This window comes from Stylophora pistillata, chromosome 3, assembly GCF_964205215.1.
Source record: "Stylophora pistillata chromosome 3, jaStyPist1.2, whole genome shotgun sequence".
Taxonomy (NCBI): Eukaryota; Metazoa; Cnidaria; class Anthozoa; order Scleractinia; family Pocilloporidae; genus Stylophora; species Stylophora pistillata.
Window position 1 is genome coordinate 3,403,309 of NC_142521.1, and position 23,592 is coordinate 3,426,900.

The 23,592-nt window shown below is 40.4% G+C and overlaps 2 protein-coding genes and 1 pseudogene across 3 annotated transcripts; all 3 read right to left on the bottom strand.

The window, feature by feature from the left end:
• Positions 1-4,249: 4,249 nt before the first annotated feature.
• On the bottom strand, positions 4,250-6,556 carry LOC148734125 (uncharacterized). The gene has a single exon (XM_088751823.1). It carries the CDS (start codon positions 6,554-6,556, stop codon positions 4,250-4,252), a length of 2,307 nt encoding a protein of 768 aa, XP_088607949.1.
• Positions 6,557-6,629: 73 nt separating this feature from the next.
• LOC148734126 (uncharacterized) lies at positions 6,630-9,833 on the bottom strand (annotated as a pseudogene).
• Positions 9,834-12,096: 2,263 nt separating this feature from the next.
• On the bottom strand, positions 12,097-21,689 carry LOC148734127 (uncharacterized). Of its 2 annotated transcripts, none has more exons than XM_088753697.1 (5): positions 21,339-21,689; positions 17,252-17,568; positions 16,252-16,410; positions 14,144-14,238; positions 12,097-13,998 (listed from the first exon to the last, which is right to left on the bottom strand). In XM_088753697.1, the coding sequence occupies exons 2-5, from the start codon at positions 17,556-17,558 to the stop codon at positions 13,333-13,335; spliced, it is 1,227 nt and encodes a 408-aa protein (XP_088609823.1). In that variant the 5' UTR covers positions 17,559-17,568; positions 21,339-21,689; the 3' UTR covers positions 12,097-13,332. The 2 variants fall into 2 exon arrangements, with proteins under 2 accessions (XP_088609823.1, XP_088609824.1); XM_088753698.1 differs by having other exon boundaries at positions 12,098-13,998; positions 16,261-16,410; positions 21,339-21,685.
• Positions 21,690-23,592: the final 1,903 nt, after the last annotated feature.

The following is a 23,592-nucleotide window of genomic DNA, read 5'->3' on the forward strand; positions in this document are numbered from 1 at the left end:
CAGAGAAGAATGCCTTTGGAAACTACGCGTGCCGCCCCCTTTTGGACGTGGAAACACTTGAACATCGCCTTTCGCTTCACGGCCGGTAGGCTTCACTTAGTAGGCTCTTTAAGTTTTCTCCTTGAGGCGATCTCTTTAAATTCGCCGAGGGAATATTTTGTTAATGGTGTTCTGTGGAAAATATTAACATGAAAGATGATTAACGACAAAATCAAACACACCTAAAAATTGTCCAGAGCGAGATTTGGTGCGTTTCCCACAGCGAAAATAGCGCTAGGTGCAGCTTGCCCACTGCTACCTAAATAAAGTAGAAGTTTCTTTTTCCAGTATAGCGTTCGAAATTGATGTTTTCAAGTGATCTTGATTTCAAGCTTTCCCTCGCCGAATTTCTCAGTCTCAAAACTAAAGAGAGATCACGCTACATTATAGCTAGAAACTGGAAAGAGGATATAACGTAAAGTCTACCATTTGTTCCTTCCAAAGAGATGCATTTGCCGGGGCCTTTATCAAATGTCTGCCACACCCTCATTCCACCAGGATAAAATCTGAAGTTGTTCAGAAAACTGATGTCATTAATCTTCTTTTGCGTGGGGGAACAGTTTCGCGTTCCCCGAGACTGTCTAACACTAGTCACTACACGAATCCCAGAACTTGCACCACAAGCCCCCCCCCCCCCCCCCCCAAGAAGAGAAGCAAAGCTACAGAATGACATCGTTTTCTTTTTATGCTCCGTGAAAAACCTCGCACGTGTTTACCTTTAACAAAAAGACCGTGATTACATCATAGAGAATTATCGCCCAGACTGCAACACGGTATAATTGTTACCGTGACATAAGTCCTTTTTATCAATTTTCGTGACAGAAATGTGGCTCTTTTTCCGAAAGATAAGATAGTTGGGCTGTTATCTTGGGTGAAAAACTACACAGCAGAAGCATGCGGTGTTGCGTGACTTTGTTTACTCGCACAACATTTTTCAAGATATGCAAGATATTTCAAAAGAAATATTATCGCAGTTGCAGAAAACGTAGCTATTCAACTAAGAATAATGTCCAGAATAAACACCTAGTCAACAAAAATGGTGAAATATACAGCGGCCCTTATCTATAGTTAGGTGTAGGTAGTGCTGTTGAAATAGTAAGTCAACAATAACAAAGTCTTCTGCAATTCAAATTAACAGAAAATTTCGTATCTACACATCAATTTACAGCCCTCTTCAGCAATGTCTATGGCTTTTTTATTGTATAATTTCATATCGTTTCCATATCAAATAATTGTTTTAACCAACTTTGACTATCTTGTTTACTTCGTAGCTCTCAAGTACGATTTCTAGAACTGATTTGTATCATGCAAATTCATGACCTTGGCCACATTGCGTCGTAAACTCTTGTATTTTGCCGGCACTTTTCTGAATTACCCAAATTTTTTATTTCATATTATTTTAGTATAAGGACCAAACTTTGTGCCAGCATGCATTTTGACATGATTTCTCACATACCAAGACGCGTTTTGAAGGCTTGAAGTTGCTCGAATTTTCGCTTTTTGCAACAAGTGTTTGAGAGTACTTTGCTAAAAAATCTTGTAATTTTTAAAATTAAACCAAAGCTCCTAAAAGTGCCATAAATAAAAATCAACTGAATTATGTTTTCAAGTAAAAACATCTCCGATTCTTACGAAACATCCTCCTTCAGTACTAGCACACTAAAGTTGCTCAATTTTACTGTATTTTTTGCATAATTAATTAGGTAAAAACCCGAATTTTCGTTTTCCCCCATTTTCCCGGAAACATTTGATTTTTCAGACTTTGAAATATTTTTTCTAATACATCTCCCTAAAAGGGTTTTCCAGGAAAATTATCAGAATTTTCGATTTTTCAGCTTGGCCAGCGATTCTCGATGTTTACAGTCAGGGGCTCTTAAGTTCTCTTCTCGCCCCACTTTTACCTAACAAGTAATCGTCACAGATTTATTCTCTTTTGTTGAAGAGCTCAGCAGTTTCGATCTCAACAACAAGTGTCTCATTTCCTTTGATGTTGAAAATCTTTTTACCAATATTCCGTTAAATGAAACTATCGATATTGCTGTTGATCTTATTTTCAAGCATGAACCTAAATTTTCGATAAAAAAATCCGACCTTAAACTGTTTTCATTCGCTACAGCTGAGACTCATTTTCTTTTTAATGGAGAATTTTATGATCAAGTTGATGGGGTAGCGATGGGTTCTCCGTTAGCACCCATTCTAGCTAATCTTTTTCTTGGTTTCCACGAGGAAACATGGCTAAATAATATTAACCATTTGACTCGCCTTCTACTTTATAGGCGTTATGTTGACAACACTTTTTGTGTCTTCCACAATGAACAGGATGCGATGACATTTTTTGATGACATTAATGGCAGATATTAGATCTGAGCCCGCGTAAAAGCGGTTTTGTTTAAAGATGCACGGAATTGAGGCACTTGGGCCAAAGGCTATGTAAATTCTCAAAGGTAACACTGTATATTTAAAAACAACTCGCATCTTACGCTATTTTTTTTTACTTTTATCGAGAATCTGAAGCATTCAAAAGGCAACGATAGCAATGGTTAGACATTGTATTGCATTCGGATGCAACAACCGGAGCGATAAACCACACTGCAACATCTTGACCGGAAAGTCATCATCAATCGAGCGTCTTGCCTTCGGAGCCTTCCTTTTGGTTTTCTGTTCGGAGAAACTGAATATTGTCGGAACTGAGTCTGACTTAAGACTTACTTTCCGGCCAGCATATGACTTGGAAAAGTCTTCCTTTTCAAAATGTTCACTGCATAAAAGAATTTTTTACTTACGGGCGTGTTTTCCCATTTAATCTTGACTAACCAAGTCGCCAGAAGTTTCTTGTTGCTCAGTGGCAGTGAATGCCACGAAAGATGCTTGCAATGTGGTTTATCGCTCCGGTTGTTGCATCCAAATGCGTTACAATGTCTAACCATTGCTATCTTTGCCTTTTGAATGCTTCAGATTGTCGATAAAAGTAAAAACATTGCGTAAAATGCGAGTTATCTTGAAATATACAGTGATACCTTTGAGAATTTACCAAGCGTTTGGCCCAAGTGCCTCGATTCCGTGCATCTTCACACAAAACCGCTTTTACGCGGGCTCAGATCTAATATCTGCCATTCACGGCACCCCAACATAAAATTCACTTTCGAAAAAAAGCATGATGGTGAACTCTCCTTTCTTGATATATTTATCGACAACTCTTCGAGTCATTGTGTTTTTTCAGTTTTTCATAAAAAACCTACACTGGTCTCGTAACAAATTTCTTCAGTTTTATTCCATCATGTTACAAAATTGGCCTAATCCAAAGTCTTATTGACCGTATCTACAAAATCAACAACACCTCTTCCGGTGTTCAAAACGATCTTAAGAAACGTTCCGACACTTTAAAACGTAATTCTTTTCCTTCGCATATTATTGAAGGAACTTTCAAGCGGTATCTTGACGGGTCCTCCTCTCAAAATAGCCGGAACATTGACGACAATAATACACGTTAAAGTGCCCCTGAGACGAAAATTGACCATTTTATTTTGGCCTAAATTGTTCACGCAATGTTGAATTGGGTCAAGTTAAGACCCTTTTTGCCATTAAAAACTCAAAACAAACCTTCGATGACCAATTTTTAACGCTTCAAATTCGTCCAAAAATCGTCCGCCATTGCTGAAAACATGTTCCAGCCGAGCTCGCAAAAACGTCATCATGACGTCAAAGGCTCAACAAACTTATGCTTTGCTTTGTCGCAACTCTCTTTGTTCGTTGCACAGAGAATCACACATATTACTTTTTTGAGAACTGTTTCGTTGTCAGTCAGGAAATGGCGATTTTTTCAGACGATGAATTGTCCCAGAAACCATCTGAAGCTTCTGTGGATAGTTTTGCGGTGACAAACGATGAATTTTTGTCATGCGAAAAAAGATAAACACAGAACGGCACGGACTCTCCATGTGGCTTTTGTGGTCGTATCGCTTTTGTCGATGACGAACGACAATTTATACTCGGCTGGTTCGATATTTGTATATTTTAATCACTTTATTCGCTCGCAATACTCCAAAACTCAACTCGACTCGCTGTTGAAAAACACTCTCCCATAGCAAGGAACCGACCTGTCAATTCACATAGCAACGCAAAAATAAATAGATAAATAAATGTACAGGAAGCGGGAGGGACATCCCCGCCCCTAGTCGAGACACAACGTTTGTCGAGACGATTAACAGTTCTACACTTCCGCTTCCTCTAATAAACAAAGTTTAGTAATCGGTCTCTTGTACTCTCCGTGCTGAGTATGGACTGTAACTTCTCGAACTAACCCATCTCGCCCAGGATGAGTTGATACGATTCTGCCCAACGGCCATACTCCTCGCGGATGATTTGGCTCAGCAACTAGGACAACATCTCCTTCTTTGAGGTTCTGTTTCTTCTCTTTCCACTTCTTCCTCTCTGTGAGGCTAGGAAGGTATTCCTTGGTAAAACGTCTCCAAAAGAAGTTTGCTAGCGCTTGGGACCGTCTCCACATCTTCGTCGAGTTGATCTCTCTATCACTAACTTCCGCATCTTCGTAACTCGGATTCGACCGCAACAGCAAGAAATGATTTGGGGTTAATGATTCAATATCCCCTGCATCATTGGACACATGAGTAATCGGTCGACTGTTTAGTATACCTTCTGCTTCAACTAGAGCAGTTCTTAGCACTTCTTTGGAAACTGTCCTGTGTGTCAGAATTGCCTTCAGCGTCTTCTTTGTACACTGTACCAGTCTCTCCCACGCTCCTCCAAAGTGCGGGGCGCTAGGAGGCTGAAATTTCCACTCAATTTCCTTGGGTGCACAGAAGTTTTGTATTCTTTCTTCATCCAGTAGTTTAATGCATTTCCGCAACTCATTATTTGCACCAACGAAGTTTGTTCCATTATCGCTGTGGATGCTCTGCGGTCGTCCACGTCGCGCAATGAATCTCTTCAATGCCATAATGAAATGATCTGTTGAAAGATCATCCACAAGTTCGAGGTGGCATGCTCTTGTGCTCATGCAAGTGAACAAACAACCATACACTTTAATCTCATTGCGTCTTTCCTTAACTAACATAGGTCCAAAAAAGTCAACCCCAGTGTGCCTGAACACCATTCCTGGCTCAAGTCTGCACTCAGGTAGACTTCCCATTCGTTGCTCTTGAGGTTTTACTGTCTGGTGAAAACAGTAGTTACACTTGAACTTCACGTTCCGCACCACCTGACGACCATGAATAATCCAATACTCCTGCCTGATTTGATTATGCAAGTGTTCAGTTGGCGGGTGATGGTAGATACGATGTACTTCCTCCGCAATTAGCTGTGCAAGCTCATGGTGTGAGTCAATTATTTTGGGATGTCGTACCTTGTATGGTAAGTATTGTGCTCTCTGCAGTCTTCCACCAACAACTAAGAATCCATCTTCCATCTGCGGATCAAGAGATTTGATTCTACTTCTCTTGTGGATCTCCTTACCCATCTCTAGACACTGTATATCTACGCTGAATGACTCAAATTGTGCCCTCTTCACCAAATAATTCTGAGCAGCTCTCAGTTCCCTCGAAGTAAGTGTTCCCAGTAGACGCGCTTCCTTCTTAATTCTTGCATTGTTTGCGAATCGCATCACATAAGCTGTAACTCTTCTTAGTTTGGTCAGAGAAGAATACTTCTTCCATCCTAACAGGATCTCATTCTCCTGAGATGCTCCAGCCCATCTTCCCTTCTTCCTTTCATTTGCTTCATTTATCTCGGAGGGTGCGTCAACTTTATTCTCTGGCCACAGTTCTGCTGATTCATACAGGAACTTGGGTCCACTACTGTAACGAAAACCCTTGCAAAGTTCTGTGGGACTTAGCCCACGGGAGATGTCATCTGCAGGATTAACCTCTGTAGGTACATATCTCCAACTCACTGTGCCCGCCCCCAGCGTGGCCTCCAGATTGCTCATAACTGTGTGAATCTCAGACACCCGGTTGCCGACGAATGCTTTATACGTGGAACTTATCTGGCGGATCCAATGGAAGACTGTGGTGGAGTCACTCCAGAAGATTATCTTCTCTATCTTAATGGTCATTTCTCTCACCAGTGTTTGAGCTAATCGCACGGCTACTAGAGCTCCCATGAGCTCCAGTCGGCAGATAGACTGTAACTTTAAAGGGGCAACACGGCCTTTTCCAGCAATAAGACCACACTCTACTGTATCATCTGTATACGCACGTCTTAGGTACGCACACGCGCCATAGGCATCCTGACTGGCGTCACAAAATACGTGAACTGCGGTTGCTCGGTTAGGTTTCTGTTCTTGAAGTAAAGTTATTGGAGTTCTCACTTCGTCAAGCTTCTCTGCTTCCCTGTGCCATTCACGCCACTCTCGAAGATCAACTTCTTTCAACTCATCATCCCACCCGTACTTCACACGATTCAGATTCTGCAAGATGATCTTACTTCTGATAGTGAATGGGAGGAGGAGTCCTCGTGGATCCCAAACAGAGAATGCTTGGCTCAAGATCTTCCTGGGCATCCCAAATGACGCCCAAAGTTCTGTCTGTTGGCAACTTGTCTTCACTCAGCTCGAGGAATCTCGGAGACCTATCTTACTCCGGGATCGTCGCCAAGACGTCTGGGTCATTCGTCAGCCACTTGTGCAAGTGGAAACCCCCACGGCGTAGTAACTCCGTCATCTGCTTCCGCATTTCAATAGCCTCTTCACGAGAATCTGTTGATGGTAGGCCATCATCCATATAAAAGTGCTTGTAGACTGTTTTCACACCCAGAGGTAAATCTCTGCCATTCTCATCAGCATTTCGCCTCATACTATAGTTCGCTCTAGATGGTGCAGACACTTCTTCAAACACTGTGCTCTCGAACTGATACACAGTCGGTTCTTCTCTTAGAGAGTCCCTCCATAGGAATCTCATCGCCGGCTTGTCATGGTCAGGGAGGCGAAGCATATGGTACATTTCTTTCACATCAGCAGCCAATGCAATTCTTCCTTCGCAAAACCTGAGGAAGACTCCAAACAGAGAGGACAGAAGATCTGGCCCTGTATAGATCTTATCGTTCAAACTTTGTCCCATAAATTTTGCAGATGCATCGTAAACTCTTCTGAGACGATCAGGTTTCTTGGGGTTAATGACAAATCTGTGTGGTAAGTACCAAGTCACTTTACTATCGCACTGCACTTCCTCTTCACTCAGTTTCTTCACATAGCCTTTCTCAATGTCATCCTGGATTGATTTTGCATATCTCTCTCTGACCTCAGGACAGCTCTCAAACTTCTTCTCTAGGGATTGCAGCCTCTTCTTTGCCATTTCGTAATTGTTGGGTAGAGACGGTTCCTCTTCCCTCCAAAGTAGGCCTGACTCGTATGCATCTTCATTCGCATTCTTAAAGGTTGTCTTTTCCATTAGTGACAATGCTCGCTTATCCTCAATTGAACGAGTTGGATCTGCTGGCTTCACCACACCTAACGTTTCTATCTCTGACTGAGCCACGACCAGCTGCTTCAGCTCCTCATCTTCAACTGAACTTCTTTCGTATACCTTGAACCCATTGTATGGAGAAACTACTCCTCGCTCGCCAGGTAACCAGTTAGTCACCGCCCATCCAAGTAGGGTTTCAACTGCATAAGGCAATCTGTCAATTTCTGGTTGACCAGAGGGTTTAACAATTTCTTTTGGTAGAATCAAATCAGAGTTGCTAGTTCCAATTATGAGCTGCACTGGACCTGTGTCGGTGTCACGTAAGTCCAAGTCCTTCAGGTGCTGATACTCTTGCTTGATTGTTGACCACTTCAACTTCTGATCCGGACCATTCAGGCCAGGGATTGTTTTCACATCTCGCAAGGAATACTGAACTTCTTCTCTTCCGACTCGTGCCACATGGCATTTCGTGATGTGCTGGGAAGTAAACACCTTCCGCACATTTACTCCTTGAATTTCAAGATCTACCTCTTTGCCGTGAAGTCCGAGTGAGAGTGCTAAACTTTCATCTATTAGTGTTGTGTTACAGCCTCAGTCACGCAATGCCATCACTTGTTGTTTTCGTGTTTCTCGAAAGACAACTATGGGAAGTACTTCCACCAATGCGGGACCACCAGCTTCACAACCTGCGTACGCTGACTGGCGATACCCTTCGTGGGGCTCCACAGCCTGACATGGTGATGAGTCTTCACCTTCCAAGGATACTTGTGCAGGCTCACTTTCAACATCTGGCACTCGTTCAGATTCGCGTTTCGCTTTTGCTCGTTCAATAAATTTCAAGTCGACTTCATGTACGAGGGTATGATGACGCATGTCGCAGTTCTCAATTTTGCATCTATTCCTACTACGGCATTTACTCAGACGATGATCGGGTAATAAACAACATAAGCAGAGTTTGTGTTCCTCAACAACTTTCACCTTTTCGTTAGGCAACATTCCTTTAAACCTTTTGCACTCCTGCAAAGTGTGATTAGTGGACTGGTGAACTGGGCACCTCTTAGTTCGGCAGCTGGTGCGTAAAGCTTCTCCTGTGGCTCCTACAAACAGCCCAGATTGTGATTTGTCAGCTGACCTACGCCTATCAACTTTAGATGTATCTAAACGCTTCCACTCTCTCTTCTCTGGCATCCACCGCTGCTTGGACTCGCTGATTTTTGCCTCTTTTTCCAGCCAATTTGCAAATGAATCCCACGTTGACAACTTTGGTTTTCCTTCAACAAACTCAGCCAATCTACAGCATAGGCGTGCAGGTAGTTTTGCAACAGTTGCTTCAGGGACTTGCGAATTAAGCTCATGAAGGAAGTCGTGCTCCTTTAAAATGCCTATCAACTCAGAAACCATTTCTTGATACTGCCTGGTCTGCATACTATTTTCTTTTACTATGGTCGGAAATTGGTCAATACGCTTCTTTCCAGCTGACACAACTGTGTCTACACGGCCAAAACGCTCCTGAAGCGTAGTCCATGCCTCCTCGTATTTGTCTGAACCTGGCATGAATTTCGCTAGATATGATCTTGCACTTCCTTCCACAGAATCTAGTAGAAATTTAAGCTTCTCTATTGCATCGTAAACCTCCCTTTTATTCACTTCAACGTTAAATGCTGCTTTAAATTTTGAGTACTCTAGTGGATTTCCATTAAATTTCTGCAAATTTGGTTTAACGATTTTCACAAAGTATGGCAGTATTTTCTCAAACAACTGATCTGTCTTCAACGTCTGCATGCTAAGGTTTCCTGTGGCAGAGGTTTTCAACTCAGCTTGAACTTTAGCAATAGATGATTCACATCTCTCCTTTTTACAGGGTTGACTAGAGACGTCTGTAACGACCTCTGGTTTAATGGATTTAATTTCCTCGTTGTCAGGTTTTTCGACAACAGTGTTTTCAGTAATTCCCAGGTCTAAGCGCGAGACCCGATCGTTCACACCGTCTACAGGTAATTCATTCAACTCTTCATCAATATCGCCTTTATTTGACATACCTTCTTCCTGGGCGATGGTATCTTCGAACTCATATTCCAATCTTGATTCTTCAGCTTTCTTTTGAAGTTCCAAAAGCTTTGCACGCTGCTGTTGTTCGGCTCGCAGAAATTCGATCTCATTTGCGAACGTTTCTTCGGCTATTTTTAGTTCAAGGGCTAACTTCTCGGCTTGCAATTTCTTTCTTAAAACGGAACGTTTACTTGAATTAGTGGACTCACTTGGCGAAAACAGTCGTGGTGTTTTGTTTTCTCCTTTGTTCGAGGCATTCATCTTAATGCAACTTGAATGAATCTTCACAGTATTTAACCACACGGCTCGATAATAATAATTCACGCAGTTACATGTACTCAGGTGACTTACAGCTTGACTCGGCGATATTTCACTTGACTTCGCCCAGTATCCGGCTCGAAGGACCAAATGTCGGTGACGAACGACAATTTATACTCGGCTGGTTCGATATTTGTATATTTTAATCACTTTATTCGCTCGCAATACTCCAAAACTCAACTCGACTCGCTGTTGAAAAACACTCGCCCATAGCAACGAACCGACCTGTCAATTCACATAGCAACGCAAAAATAAATAGATAAATAGATGTACAGGAAGCGGGAGGGACAGCTTTATCGCCTTCGAACTGTATTTTTGCTTGTCGTAAGGGATTTTCCCTTTTTGTAAGAAATGATCGGGTGATTAGTAAATATATTTTTCGGCAATGGCTAATTGTGTATCCGAAGGCGGAAATTGGGAGTTTGTGAGAGTCATCTCCATCAATGTGTTTTCCCCGATGCGTTTGGTCAATGATCTCATTAACCCTTTCCTACGTGTTTTTTGCTATCGGTGCTTTGAGAGGTTTGAAGTAAACTCTGTTGTTGAGTTGCACTTTGGCCTCTTTTGTTTTTTTTTGTCTTATTCATTATGACTATTGTGTTGCTTCAGTGAGGTTTAAAGCAGAGTTTGTTTCAACTCTTTTAGAGCCGTGACCTCGTTGCGTTACAAAGTATTTTTTGGCTTAGATGCAGTCTGCAAGTAGCGTTATGACAATTTCCCAAGTAGCTCTGAGGGGCGATAGAAGACTCAGCCGGTGGCCTTTGGTTCGATATGAAACAGAAGTGGTTCTTTGTTTTGTCCGTGAAAGGTGTAACGGAGGCGCATTCGTCTTGCGAATAAATCTCGTAAAAGCTGGCCCGATTTGGGATGAATTTGAGACCCTTTGATAGCACGCTGACTTGGCTGTCAGATGGTTGATAGTTTGACAGGTTTTTAAAGAAATTTTCATTTTCTCGGTTTTTTTGGCTGCAAGCCTACATTTGCATAAAGTGTTTTTACGCTCTGTGTCTTAAGCTGTTTGTTCTGCTTTCGCTGATATAAAAGCCAGATTTTTTTAGAATCAGAGCACAGAATTATATTTTTCATCTCTTTTGTATAAAAGTGAGCTTTTTGAGGTCAGAAATCTCAATCCTCAACTCGGCAATTTTATCATTCTTGTTTACAATGTTCACCGAGTACTTTCCTTTGTGTAAGGTATTCTGCCAGAGAGTCGTTAAAGGTGGATATTGATCAGCTCATATGTAAAGGTGACAAAATCCATGGAGGTTCGTAGACTTCGCTTTCCGGCGACGAGATCGCACTGAGGACGGTTTTCCTTCTCCCTCTCTTCTTGAACGGTAGGCACTGAACCCGACAGAATTCTTCGCCTAGATCCTTCAAAGTACACAGATCTCTCGAAACAGTCTTCCGAGAAGTGTTCGGAGTAGATCGCAAATATTTCTTGAATTTACTCGGCGAGGTCGCACAAATCGCATCTGTTTTTCCCGCTCTGATCTATTTGCAAGGCTCCGATGGAGAGAGATACCTGCAGCATGGTCTGCACGATTACTTCAGCTTTGAATTACGCATCGATGCCCAGTCATTTTTGTTTAGTTTTTGTAAGAATACAGTAAAGCATTCTGTTATGTTTGCTCATAGTTAGTAGAGGAGACGACATTTTGCCATGTAAGATTTTCGCGTTGAGCCTTTGACGTCACTTCCTCTGAGTCTTGCGATCAACTTCCGGAACATGATCAAATGATAGCGGAAGCGAAATCGTGAATTTAACGGCCCGAATATAAAGATATTTTTGGTGCTCGGTCTAAAGTGAAATTTGGCAGATTAGGTGAAGGAGACACACTGAACATGAAAATGGGAAAAAATGATGTACGAAAATTTTGATCTCAGGGGCACTTTAATTTAAACTGCCTTTTGTCGGCTATTATTCTAAAATAGCGAACCTTAAACTCCGACAACTCACTAAGCGCTTCTGTAAATCGGACCTAAATATCAAACTAGTTTTCACTTCTTTCAAAATTAAAAACATGTTCAGTGTTAAAGATCGTACTCCTGTTGCTCTAAAATCTATGGTAGCTTTTCGATTTTCTTGTGCGGGATGTAACTCCCGTTATATTGGCGAAACTAGTCGCCACTTCTCTACTACGATAAAAGAGCGCACGGAAAGCGATAAAAACTCGCATATTGTTAAGCATTTTAACACATCTCCTTCTTGTAACAACAAATACTCCCTTTCTTGCTTTCGCATTCTGGATTTTTCCAGCAACTCAATTGATTTAAAACTCAAAGAAGCTTTTTTATTTAAATAAGATCAAACCTGAACCCAACAAACAATTACAGCTTTATAACACTTTTCTAGCATTTTAGTTCACACCTTCAATTTCATGTTTGTTGTCACACTGTAATTAGTACCCGCTTTTGTATTACATCATACTGTAAATATTTTATTCATCTACTCACGTTCAGTTACTCATTGATTGAAAATGGCATAAGCATGCCGAAACGTGTCTCTAAAAAAGGTTGTATATTCCTTACAATATTTATCCTACTTGCTACTGTACATCCCGTACAGGCCTGATTTTCGCTATTGCATAAATAGCACTCTCTACTGCGAGGATCGTGCATCATACGTATCTAAAACCGCAGTTCAAAATATATGAACTTTACATATTCATCGTATCTGATTTATCATCACGGGTTTATTAAGAATAAACTTAACAACCTGTTCCCAGTTGGCTTGTTAGCTCAATTGGTAGAGCGCTGCACTAGTATCGCAGAGGTCAGTGGTTCGAATCCCGTACAGGCCTGATTTTTTTTTTTTTTTTTTTTTTTTTAAGGTCTGATTTTTGCAATTGCATAAATAGCACTCTCTACTGCGAATATCGTGCATCATACGTATCTAAAACCGCAGTTCAAAATATATGAACTTCATATATTCATTGTATTTTACACACTGTTGGTGGATACTATACATCAAGGAACCTCAGACCTTTTCTTCATTTCAAAGCGTTTTATATATTTATCACATCGTTTATTTATTCATCTTGTAATTTAATTATTTCTACCAATCTAATAAAACACGAAGTACGCGATATAGTTTCAGAAATTCTTAATGAAATGACTGATTAAACAATTTAACATATCTTGCATATTTTATCTCTGACATCAATAAACAATCGTCAACTAGTACTTCCCTTTTCCTTGAAGGATCGATGAGTTGTAAGTCTGACTTAAAGTAATTCTACTGAATTCGATTTTCTCGGAAAGTTCTAATGGCAATTAATTTGTTGATTGAACAGATCACAGAATGTTTAAAGATTAAAGCATTGCGACCAAGGTGATGGTCAAGTTATTTTCACTTTGTTACGAGAGGAGAAAGATGCGCTATTACTGACCATTTTAAACTGCTCTTTTAACTTGGATTACAATGTGACATTAAATGAATAAGTTCATCCTCCACAAAGTTATTCAGTTCTGAACTAAGTTTGAAAAATTAAAGGCCTGATTATTTTTAGCCGATCCATAAGTTCAACGAGTAGGACTGTGATGGAGGGTGTCCATATTGAGCACTATAACCAAAGTCATATTCACCTTCATGTTCACTGCTTCCATGGAGAACAAAAGAAGCAGCGTCTTTTTCTGTGATTCCAATCCCATGATCAGCACGTCCACAGCTAATTCCTCCTCCACCAATCATTATCACTGATCCATCACCAGTACCCCAGGCACACCAGAAGCCGATCCTGTTGGCGCTTTGGATGTTTCCACTGCACTCAGCCTGTTGAAACCCGTCTGTTGACTTGTACTGTCCGCCATATTGAATCATACAATTTCCCAGACACTGATCACTGGCCCAGACTTTACCATTTCTGAAGTCTCCGTAACTTGTGATTTTAGATCGGAATGTTTGACCACCCAAACAGTTACCTGTGGTCTGCAACAGAGGAGTGTGGCTGGGGTCATCACTGCGCGTGATCTTTATTTCTCTACCGCTGACCAACCAAAATGCTGGTGAGATCATATCGTCGTTCATGGATGGGTTATTTGTTGTTCCAGTAGCAGTTGGCCGGTCATACCACCATCTCCCATCGTCACGCATCCAATTCTTGCCATCGCTGTTTGAAAATCGAGCGATAAGAGTCCAGCCTTGGTTGTTGTCAGCCATGTGGCAGTAAACCTATTAAAGAAAGAACATCGAAGTTTAATTTGTTTGCACCGCCAAGCATAGGTGGGTTTAAAAGGCTTGGTTATTTTAACTTTCACCTGCAATACTGGTACATATTCAAATCGTGCTTTACCCTTTCTTTACTTTCATTGCTTACCTGTAATTCCACATTCTCAATTTTTAGCCAGTACACGCCATCCAGTAACTGCTTCCTATTCATTATTTGAGCCACTTTACCACATGAGTCGGCGACTGTAGAATAAATCCAACAACAACATTAAAGTTCGCCTCAGTGGAGTATATTCTCATTTAATTCCAGTATTACGGCTTTGAAGCCACTTTTTTTGCCTTCTAGTTACGAGAGTTTTCAAACCTAACTTTTTTCTTCTTGATGCATTTTCCAGTTTTTTTAAGAGCACCGCTAGTACTGAAATAACCCCTTTTCTAATCTCTCTACTTCGATTGATTTCTATTTCTAAACATTTTCACTTTACAGCTTTTTGGATGAAAGCATTCGCATCTCAGGGTATAGACACATAGATAAAAAATTGCCCATCTTTTCCGTGTTTTTAATAACAATACATGGACAGCTTAATCTTATTCTACGACTTTCTGGATGGGCATATCGTTACAATCTGATAGACTGTAACGACTTCTGCGACGGTCTCGCCTTCCCTATGTTTCTTGGCGAAATTTGAGCCGACAGAGTGCGGCCGTTTTTTAATCAGTTCATGCATCGGATAACGCGCAGACGGATTCCCAGGAACCAACATGGTTCTTCAGCTGTCCTGCTGAAAAAATACGGACCATTTGATGCAAATAATCCCCATCCATAAATGATTTAGGATGTTTCCTCCCCTGGTTGTCGTTTAATCTTTGTTGTTGGATTGGCTGGGTTTTTTCGGGGCACTCTTGTGTCCCTGGCTGTACCCTAAAAAAGGGCGTGTCTGAGATGTTTTCTGGCCAGTAGATGTCCAGTGGTATGGTTTGAAATTTGTGCGTCGAAATTTCTGCCTCCCAGCCTTTAGATAGTTATGGCTGGATGTGCGAGTGTCAGAGGTCCTCTGCATCTGCTGGCCCGCCTTCTTTGCGTCTGCCTTATCCTTTAGATGTTTTGACAATTCATCCCCAAATAGAGGGCTTGATGTCCTCTTTGCAAAACCTTGTGAAAGGGGGGTTGAGGTCGGGCTTGATTAGCTCTCGTCGTTTCATATTAAGTTTATAATTGCATTTGGCATTAGCCACAAGGGCAATGCTGTCCATGACCTGGTCCAGGACCTGACGGACGTCAGTGGGTTTGCCAGTTTGAAGGTCTTTTACCAACTGGTCCCCCAAAATCGACAGGGATGATAAACCCTGAACAAGCAATTCTTGCACCTTCGGAAAAGCAAGGTCAACTGTTCTGCTCCTCCTGGGAAGCAGATCCCAAACCTCCTCGTTAATTGTTGTAGTACACAGGAACTTACAGTTTTCTGGTGGAGGGTATTTATCAACTCTTTCCTTCACCGTTTCTGGTGAAAGACCTCCAGAGGCCATATTATCAATTAGACTGGCTGGCAACGTTCTCTGTTATGGCAGGAGATTTATCGTTGGTCTGTACAAATGCCTGAGTCAGGCTTTCGAGGACATCATTCTGCTTTTCTGAGTCAGAGCCAGCAGATTCTTTCACCACGCAAGAGCCGCTAGGGTCGAGCACATTATTTAACGTGGCAGTACTATTTAGTTGTGTATTGCTCATGTTTGAGTCTTCCTTTTCTGCCTCCTCGTCTGATTCAGGACGAAGGAGGATGTTGTCTTTAAGACTGGTGAGCGTCGCTGTCTGCTTTTCTGAAGCTTTGGTCAATTGTGCCAAAGTATCGTTAAGTCCTCTGAGGATCGCCGCCATGGTGTTCTGTAAAGGTTGGTCTACAGCATCGTTCGAGCACTCAATATCGGGTTCCAAACCTGGTGTAGTCATTCTAGGTGTTTTCTACCCAGTGATCTTATTGCAGACCCGATATTAAGAAACTTGAAGGTAAAAATAGAAGATTTTCTTCGCATAAGTAGTCACCGCGCTAACCTGATTTGCGCGCGAAAAGCACTGGTTATGCGCATGTGCCTAGCTATCTCATGGGATCCCTGGGGCAGACGAGATAGAATTAAATCACGATACGCGAGAAAAAAAATTCCGCAATCACCCTTCACGTTTAAAGTATAGAGGACCCTCTTTAAAGTTGTTTATCTATTATGCGTTTTACAATGTAATCATTAAAACAAATACTTCACCCTCTTTACCAATAGAGCTTATGTCACAGTATCTCTTCTGTGCCTTCCCATTCCCTGATTGATCCAACCAATACTCGTCGTTTCTGGAATTTGCGCCGTCACTTCTTAATATTTCTATACAAGACTCGGCTGGTAACTCCTGAATAGTACCTAAAGGAACTGAGATAAAATGGACATGGCTTTCAAGTTGCCATAAATTTTAAATAGAAAGGGCTGAAAAAGTGTACATGCAAGATCGAAACAAAACCACTGTCTAGAATATTTTCCTGTGAAATTCGCTTGATCTTTGCAGTTCCTTGCCACATGATATGGCGTCCATAATTAGCTTCTAACGAGTTAAGGTTACAAGAGACAAAATCCGGATCATTGATATCCGGATAATCGAGGTTCGACTGTACTAACCTCCACGGGTAAAATATGACCTAATGTTGTTCTTGTTGTTGTTGTTTTTGTTTTTTTATCCAATCACAGAAAAATAATTTTAGCTTACTCTTAAAAAATATGAAATTAAAAACTTTAAAAGGGCACAAATTATTGCAAAAGGGGTATTTTCTAAAAAGGGTTAATAATTTATTCGGGTTTCTTCATCTCTGTCGGCGATAACTCCCTTGCGGCCGTTTCGCGGTAAAAAGCTTCACCGAAAGATCTCTAATATTTCAACGCAACTTTAATTGCACTCGCCTTTGAGTACTGTATTTTTCGAAAGGAGGTGGGTCAATTTATCATTTATGAATCATTGTGACGAGAAAAAGTGTAACAATATGATTCTGTCTTGACCCAGTTTTGACCCGATGTTTCCCAGTTCTACTTGTTGTTTTTTTTTTTTTTTTTTTTCTGAGTATTTTAGTCGTTCGACATTCGCAATCGATACAAGTTGAGTTCTCTCCTCTTGTGACGTCTGGCTTATAGCCACTAGCAAATTAGCCGTGACACTACTGAAGACAGAAGAAAGCGATAAATATCTCACAATCATTTCATGCTCTAAAAAGAAAATACACACCTCTACCGTTCAAACGTTTGGCGTAAAACCGAGCAGGATCAGCTTGGAAATTTTCAGGCCTTGCCTCCTTCGTACGATTGTTTAATTCACAAATCTTCTCCTCGATATTGTAATTATAGCTCTGGCAAATGCGTTCTTGTTCGCACTCAACATCACACATGTAAGGGCCCGTTACATTTATCTTCTTGAAGAAGAGGCCCTTAAGAGCTGTTCCAATCGGAGCTATTCTGGCCGTACATTGATCGTCAGCAGTTCCCAAGTTCATCATGAGAGCGAGGTGAAGATAAAGAGCAATTCTCCACATCATCGTACTCCCCCTGTTGATATTGCATCGGCAGAATTTTCAGTTTGAAAATTCAAAACTTAGGAGCCCTTAGGGTAGGGTCTAATGTTTCTTGCGGGCAAGCCTTCATCATTAGTGCTTCTGTATGAGCGTTTTACGCCCGCGGGAAAGAGAGAGGTCTGCAAGACTGACAAATCTCTTTCCGACTTGTCTCAAATGTTCTCGTGGGCGGAGAACACGCGTCCTGCAGCGCTAATAAGGAGGTTTTGCACACAAGCTATATCTTTTAGGGTTAGGGTAGAGGTTTAGATACTCGGCCCTTTGTTATTATCGTCTTCATCAACGACTTACCCTTTTATCTTACTTCATCTACGATTGATTTGTACGCTGACGATACATCGATGACTTCCTTTGCGAATTACAGCTCAATTGTTAGACTAGAGCAGAACTTGAATTCCTCAGTTGTTGAAATTGCCGAATGGGTAGCTTCCAACAAACTTCCAATCAACGAAAGCAAGGCCAAATCCATACTCATTACTGGTAAACGTCTCGCCTCAAAGATCAATTACGAGATGGCTTGATTGAAAAAGATATGATCTTGCCTGCCCATGACACAAAGATTATTGGTAGAGCGCTGCACTAGTATCGCAGAGGTCAGCGGTTCGAATCCCGTACAGGCCTGAATTTTTTCAGGTCTGATTTCCACTATTGCTTAAATAGTGCTCTTACTGCGAGGATCGTGCACAAATACGTTTCTATAACCGCAGTTCAGATATATGAATTTCATATATTTGTTGTGTTTGATTATTGTACTATAACTCTATGATTAGATCGGTCCTGCTTTATGTCAGCTCAATCGATCTGGACTAGCTGTAGCAAGGAGTGTCTAGGTCGTGTTTTAAAGTTTCAGAAACGAGCAGCCAGGGTAATTTCTGATGCTGATAACCAAGCGTCTAATGCCAAGCTGTTCAATACACTTCAGAGCCTCCCATTTGGATGAAGAATCTAAAATAGCTAATTGCTGCGTTGCGTACAAACTCATCAAGCGTGTAGTACCCCTTTATACTGAAGGCTCCTTAATACTTAATAGCCAGCAACATAATCGTCCTACAAGATATAACAACACTAATTTATTTGCCCAAGATTTAATCGTATGACCGAAGGCGGTAGATCATTCGCAGTCACTCCCTGTAAGCTTTGGAATAGCTTAAGTCTAGAACTCGGGAATTCTGTATCATCAGAATCTTTTAAGAACAGTTATAGAAACAACCTTCTTAATGTACAACAGAAAATGCATCATTTTATAGTCTAACATATAATTCATCACATTTTATTTTTACCCGTAATTCGATCGTCTTCTTATTAGACAGATATTACTAGTTTTTATTGATAGTTACGTCAGAATTCAACATACATTGCCTGCATTGCTTGTTAGAATTTTTTAAACAGAGAGCCACAAGTTTATTGACTTGAACTATTCAGTGCCACCCTCTCTAAATAAAGTTTATCTGTCTAGAAAGTAGGATACGGGGTGACCTGCCCTATCTTTTATAGCTTTTTGAGCCAATTGTCTTCTCTGCCCTGATACCACGTCACAAGTTGCGAAAAAAATTCCAATAATTGACATTGTTTCATCATTCCACTTTTAGGCCACTTCACCCATATTAGGACAAGGAAACTTGAAAAATATCCCATGCTATTACGCTGTAGAAAGGGAAAAAGTTAAGAAGGAATGAAGAGCAATTCAAAAAAATAAACGTTCCAAACTTCGACCTTCTTTCAGCTTTCACATTTTACGCAACGATCTTTCAATCGCATCACATGTTGGTCATAAGGAACACTTAACTGGTTTCGTCACTTTGTGCTGTTTTCGTATTTCTAGTTCTATCTATCTTCGTAATATCTTTTCACAAATTAAGAGCGTTTTCGCAAGAAGTTGTTTTGGTGTAAAATATAAATTTGGGCGCTATACATTTTTAAAACACGTTTACATTTTCAAACGTATGGAGTGATTTTTCAAATGAGGAAGAATCACAAAATCTCCTCATGCCCCAGAATCAAGGGAAGTTTGAATTTTACTGTTATCGCGTAGCACCTTGTTCTCATATAAACTAAGTACTGAGCAATGTTCATAATTTCATTTCTTTACACATACGTAAAATTTTGCTCAGTCGAGTCGGCTCAGTCGCACCGGGAGCTTATTCTCTGTGACAGCTGTGTTCCGACTTCTTCTTCTGAACTTACGGTGACTAAAGACTCGAGCTCGCGTAAATTTCAAACACCTCGAAATGGCTACGAATGAATCAAAGGTGTAAGGGGAGACTTGAGAAAATAATGAAATGTAAGGAAATTGCGCGAGGAATCGAGGATTGATAGTTCATTTTCACTTAATATTCAGTTGATTTACCCCGTGAGAACCCCTTACTGTGGTTAGAATATAATGAGACGAGTATTTCTGATAATTTTCCATAACTCGGTAAAGATTCATCGCATTTTCCTTCTCCAAGGATAAAAAATAAACGAAAGTATTCGAATTCCATACACACACACACGCACGCACACACACACACACACACACACACACACACACACACACACATGCACATACACACACACACACACACACATACACACACACAGAAAAATAAGGCGCGTCCCTTACAGCTTTGGTGCGCACAATTCAGGCGCGTCCGGATTCGTACCTTAAATTTCCTTCAACAGAAACGACTTGAAAATCAAAAATTGATAATTCAAAAAATTAATTTTACCGAAACTGAGGCAAGTAGAAGTAGAATCAGCTCTGCGGAGCTTGAGCAATATTTGAGAAGCATCTGCAGTAAGTATCTAACGTCAAAAGAAGCTCATCTTAGTTCAAAGTTTTAATCAGCTATAGTTTTAGAAATATAGAATCGCCTCAGCCAGGTCTCTCATGTTGAAAGACTCAATATTAAAAAATTGAGAAAAATCTGCCCTCTCCACAGATTCTCTCGTAATTCTATATAAAAAACAATTTATTTTGCATGACTTCAGCCACTGCGTTTCTGAATTCTAAAAGATCAGACACACCGACCACCCGCTAATTCCATGGCATTCAAATTATCGTGAACAACTGGGAAAAGATGTGAGTACATGCGAAGCCTCATGTCACATCCCTGACGAAATTACCATCTAAATAAAAATTTTGTTCATTGTATCTTGATATGTCTTTCATCATACTCAAAAACACCCAAAGTTTACCAATTATATATTCTGCAGTAAATTCTTAACTATTTTTGACCAGCTTTGTTTCTTCTACTGTTATTTTTCGCTCTGAATTTTGTTATAAATGATGTAAAAATTGGTAATCGGTCCCTTATTTCTAAATTTTTATTTCCAAGTGTACTTATAATCCCAAAGGAAGCTTGCGGTGAAAAATCGACTTCCCCTCGGGATTTTATATGGTTCGAGGCGAAACCATCGTTTGTGTCCTTCTGTCAGCTTTGACGCAATAGTTAAAGGTCCAAGAAGTCATAAAATTTGTTGCAACCTGCTGTTACACCGTTAAAATGCTTTCATGATGGATGAAGACTAATTTCCTTGTAGGTTATGTTAATATGTTATGTTACCTTTGATTAGTTATAGTTTTAGAAATATAGAATTGTCCGCTTAGCCAGATCTTTCAAATTGAAAGACTCAAGATCAAAAAAATTGAGGAAAATCTGCCCTCTCGACAGAGTCTCCTATAATTCTATATATAAATGGTTTTAGTTATAAAGGATTAGAATATGCAGTGAGGCAGAAAATATTTAAGTGTCTCTTCCTTACCTTATAAAACGTAATTCTTTTTGGAAGGGTTGAAGATGTTCAACGCCCGAAGAACGGATTGTGTTAGATTAACAAATTGATTCCACTCTCTTTCCTTTTGTCGCACAGTCACAAATCACAGATGACGTCATGATCTGTGGTAAGAACAAAAGAGCACCATACGAAGCGCAGGCGAGAGTGACAGTGCTGTCACTGCAGCATCAGTTTTAGCCTTTTGTTTGTAACCAAATTGTGAAAACATCAAATGGTTTATATTTTTTTTTCGCACAGGATAACAAGGGAAAAGAAGCAAAATTACGAGTACTCCTCAGAACGTTCAACAGCCTGAAGATTTAATTTAGTCACATTTTTCCTCGAGCGTTAATTGCTTTTATATTTTCCCAAGTTTTTAGCTACTCAGTCTAAGCATATAGCATAAACAATCGCGAAAGGTGGGCGGATCAGAGAAAACAATCTATTTTTCATGGCTTCAGCCGCTGCGTTTCTGAATTCAGAAAGATCAGACACACCGACCATTGGCTAATGCCATGGCATTCAAATTATTTTGAACAACTGGGAACATATGTGAGTATATGCGAAGCCTCTTGTCACGTCCCCGACGAAATTACCATCTAATTAAAAATTTTGTTTATTGTCACTTTATTTGTCTTCCATCATACTCAAAAACACCCGAAGCTTACAAAGTATATTTTCTGCAGCAAATTCTTAATCATTTTTGCCCAGTTTCGTTTGTTCTATTGTTATTTTTAGTTCTGAATTTATAAATGATGCAACAATTGGTAATCGGTGCCTTATTTCTTAATTTTTATTTTCGAGGGCACATGTAATTCCAAAAGGAACCTTGCGGTCATAGAATTTGTTGCAAGCTGCTGTTATACTTGAAATGGCTTTCTTGACAAATATGGAATAATTTTCTTCTAATTGGTTATATCAACTAAGTTGAAATTGTAAATTGGCCACCATAACGAATCGTTATGGTGGCCAATTTACAATTTCAACTTAGTTGATATAAACAATTATCTTGTTACCCCTACCGACGCAGCACCACAGTTTCTTTAGAAACTTTCAGCCTTCATAATTTTCTTCTAGGTTAGGAATTGACGGTTAGATGTTACTTTTCTCCGCCTCTGAAAGCGATTTGAAACAGAGATAAGATCATTCATCTAGTCCAATTTTCCATTATCAAATGGACGGAATAGCAACAGAAAAGGACTCTTACGCTCTTTGATAAGGCCTTTGTTAGGTCAGTCCAGAAATGTCATATAAGGTCAGGGAATCGGCTGCATCTAAGAATGGAACGGTTTACAAGAGGACAATTATGAACTGAAAACACAAGACAGAGCAACTACGATCCATAGATGAATTATAAATAGAATTTGATCGATTCGAAGAAAGGTTTTCTGAAGAGTCTGAGGCTTCGACTTAAATGATGTCTTTTGATAATTCAGTTGAGTGGCAGCGTATAATTTAGTTAATATTTTGAAACCAAACATGTGGGATGTCTTTTTAGTTGTTTGGGAGTCAGGCAACGTTCGTAAAGCCGATGTTGATCCATGTAGTACATTGGTGAATAATATGGCGAAAACTTTCCTTAAAAAGACATGTAGCGGAAAAATGTCGGCAACTGAATCTTTCCCACGCTTTAATGGCTGGCTGAGATAGATTTAGGGTTTGACAAGTTAAAAATTACTTTACTCGACGAACCCTACGTTTTAAGTGACGGTGAGTGAAGTTTGTGGAGATGCTTGTACTGTTTTTATCAAAGCTTGACTCTGAGCCGTAACTTACACTTCCCGACGAGGATATTTCCCACCTCAACGGCTCATTCGTTTTTAAGGTTCCTCGCATCCCAGAACGGTCTTCACCAAAGCAAAATCAACATACAGGCAAAAGAAAAGAGCATATCCATGATATACAATTTTAACGTTTTAACTGTTGTAGAAAATCAACGGTAGAGGTTATTTGCAAAACATATTTCGCGCGTGAAGGAATTCAACGACCGCGTGGCCTAGGGAGTCCGCTGACAAGCCCGTAAATTGACCGCTTTGCAAGGAACTGAATGCAATTGACTTGAGCCTATACTTGTTGATTGCAAGTTAACTAATTCCTTTTTTTCCTGCTTCAACAAAAACGATTACTCTATACAATCAATCAATCAATCGATACTTCATTTAAATAAAGACTGATAGTTTCGAAAGAAACTGTTTGGGGCTGCGTCGGTGGGAGTAACGAAATAATTTGGATATATCAACAA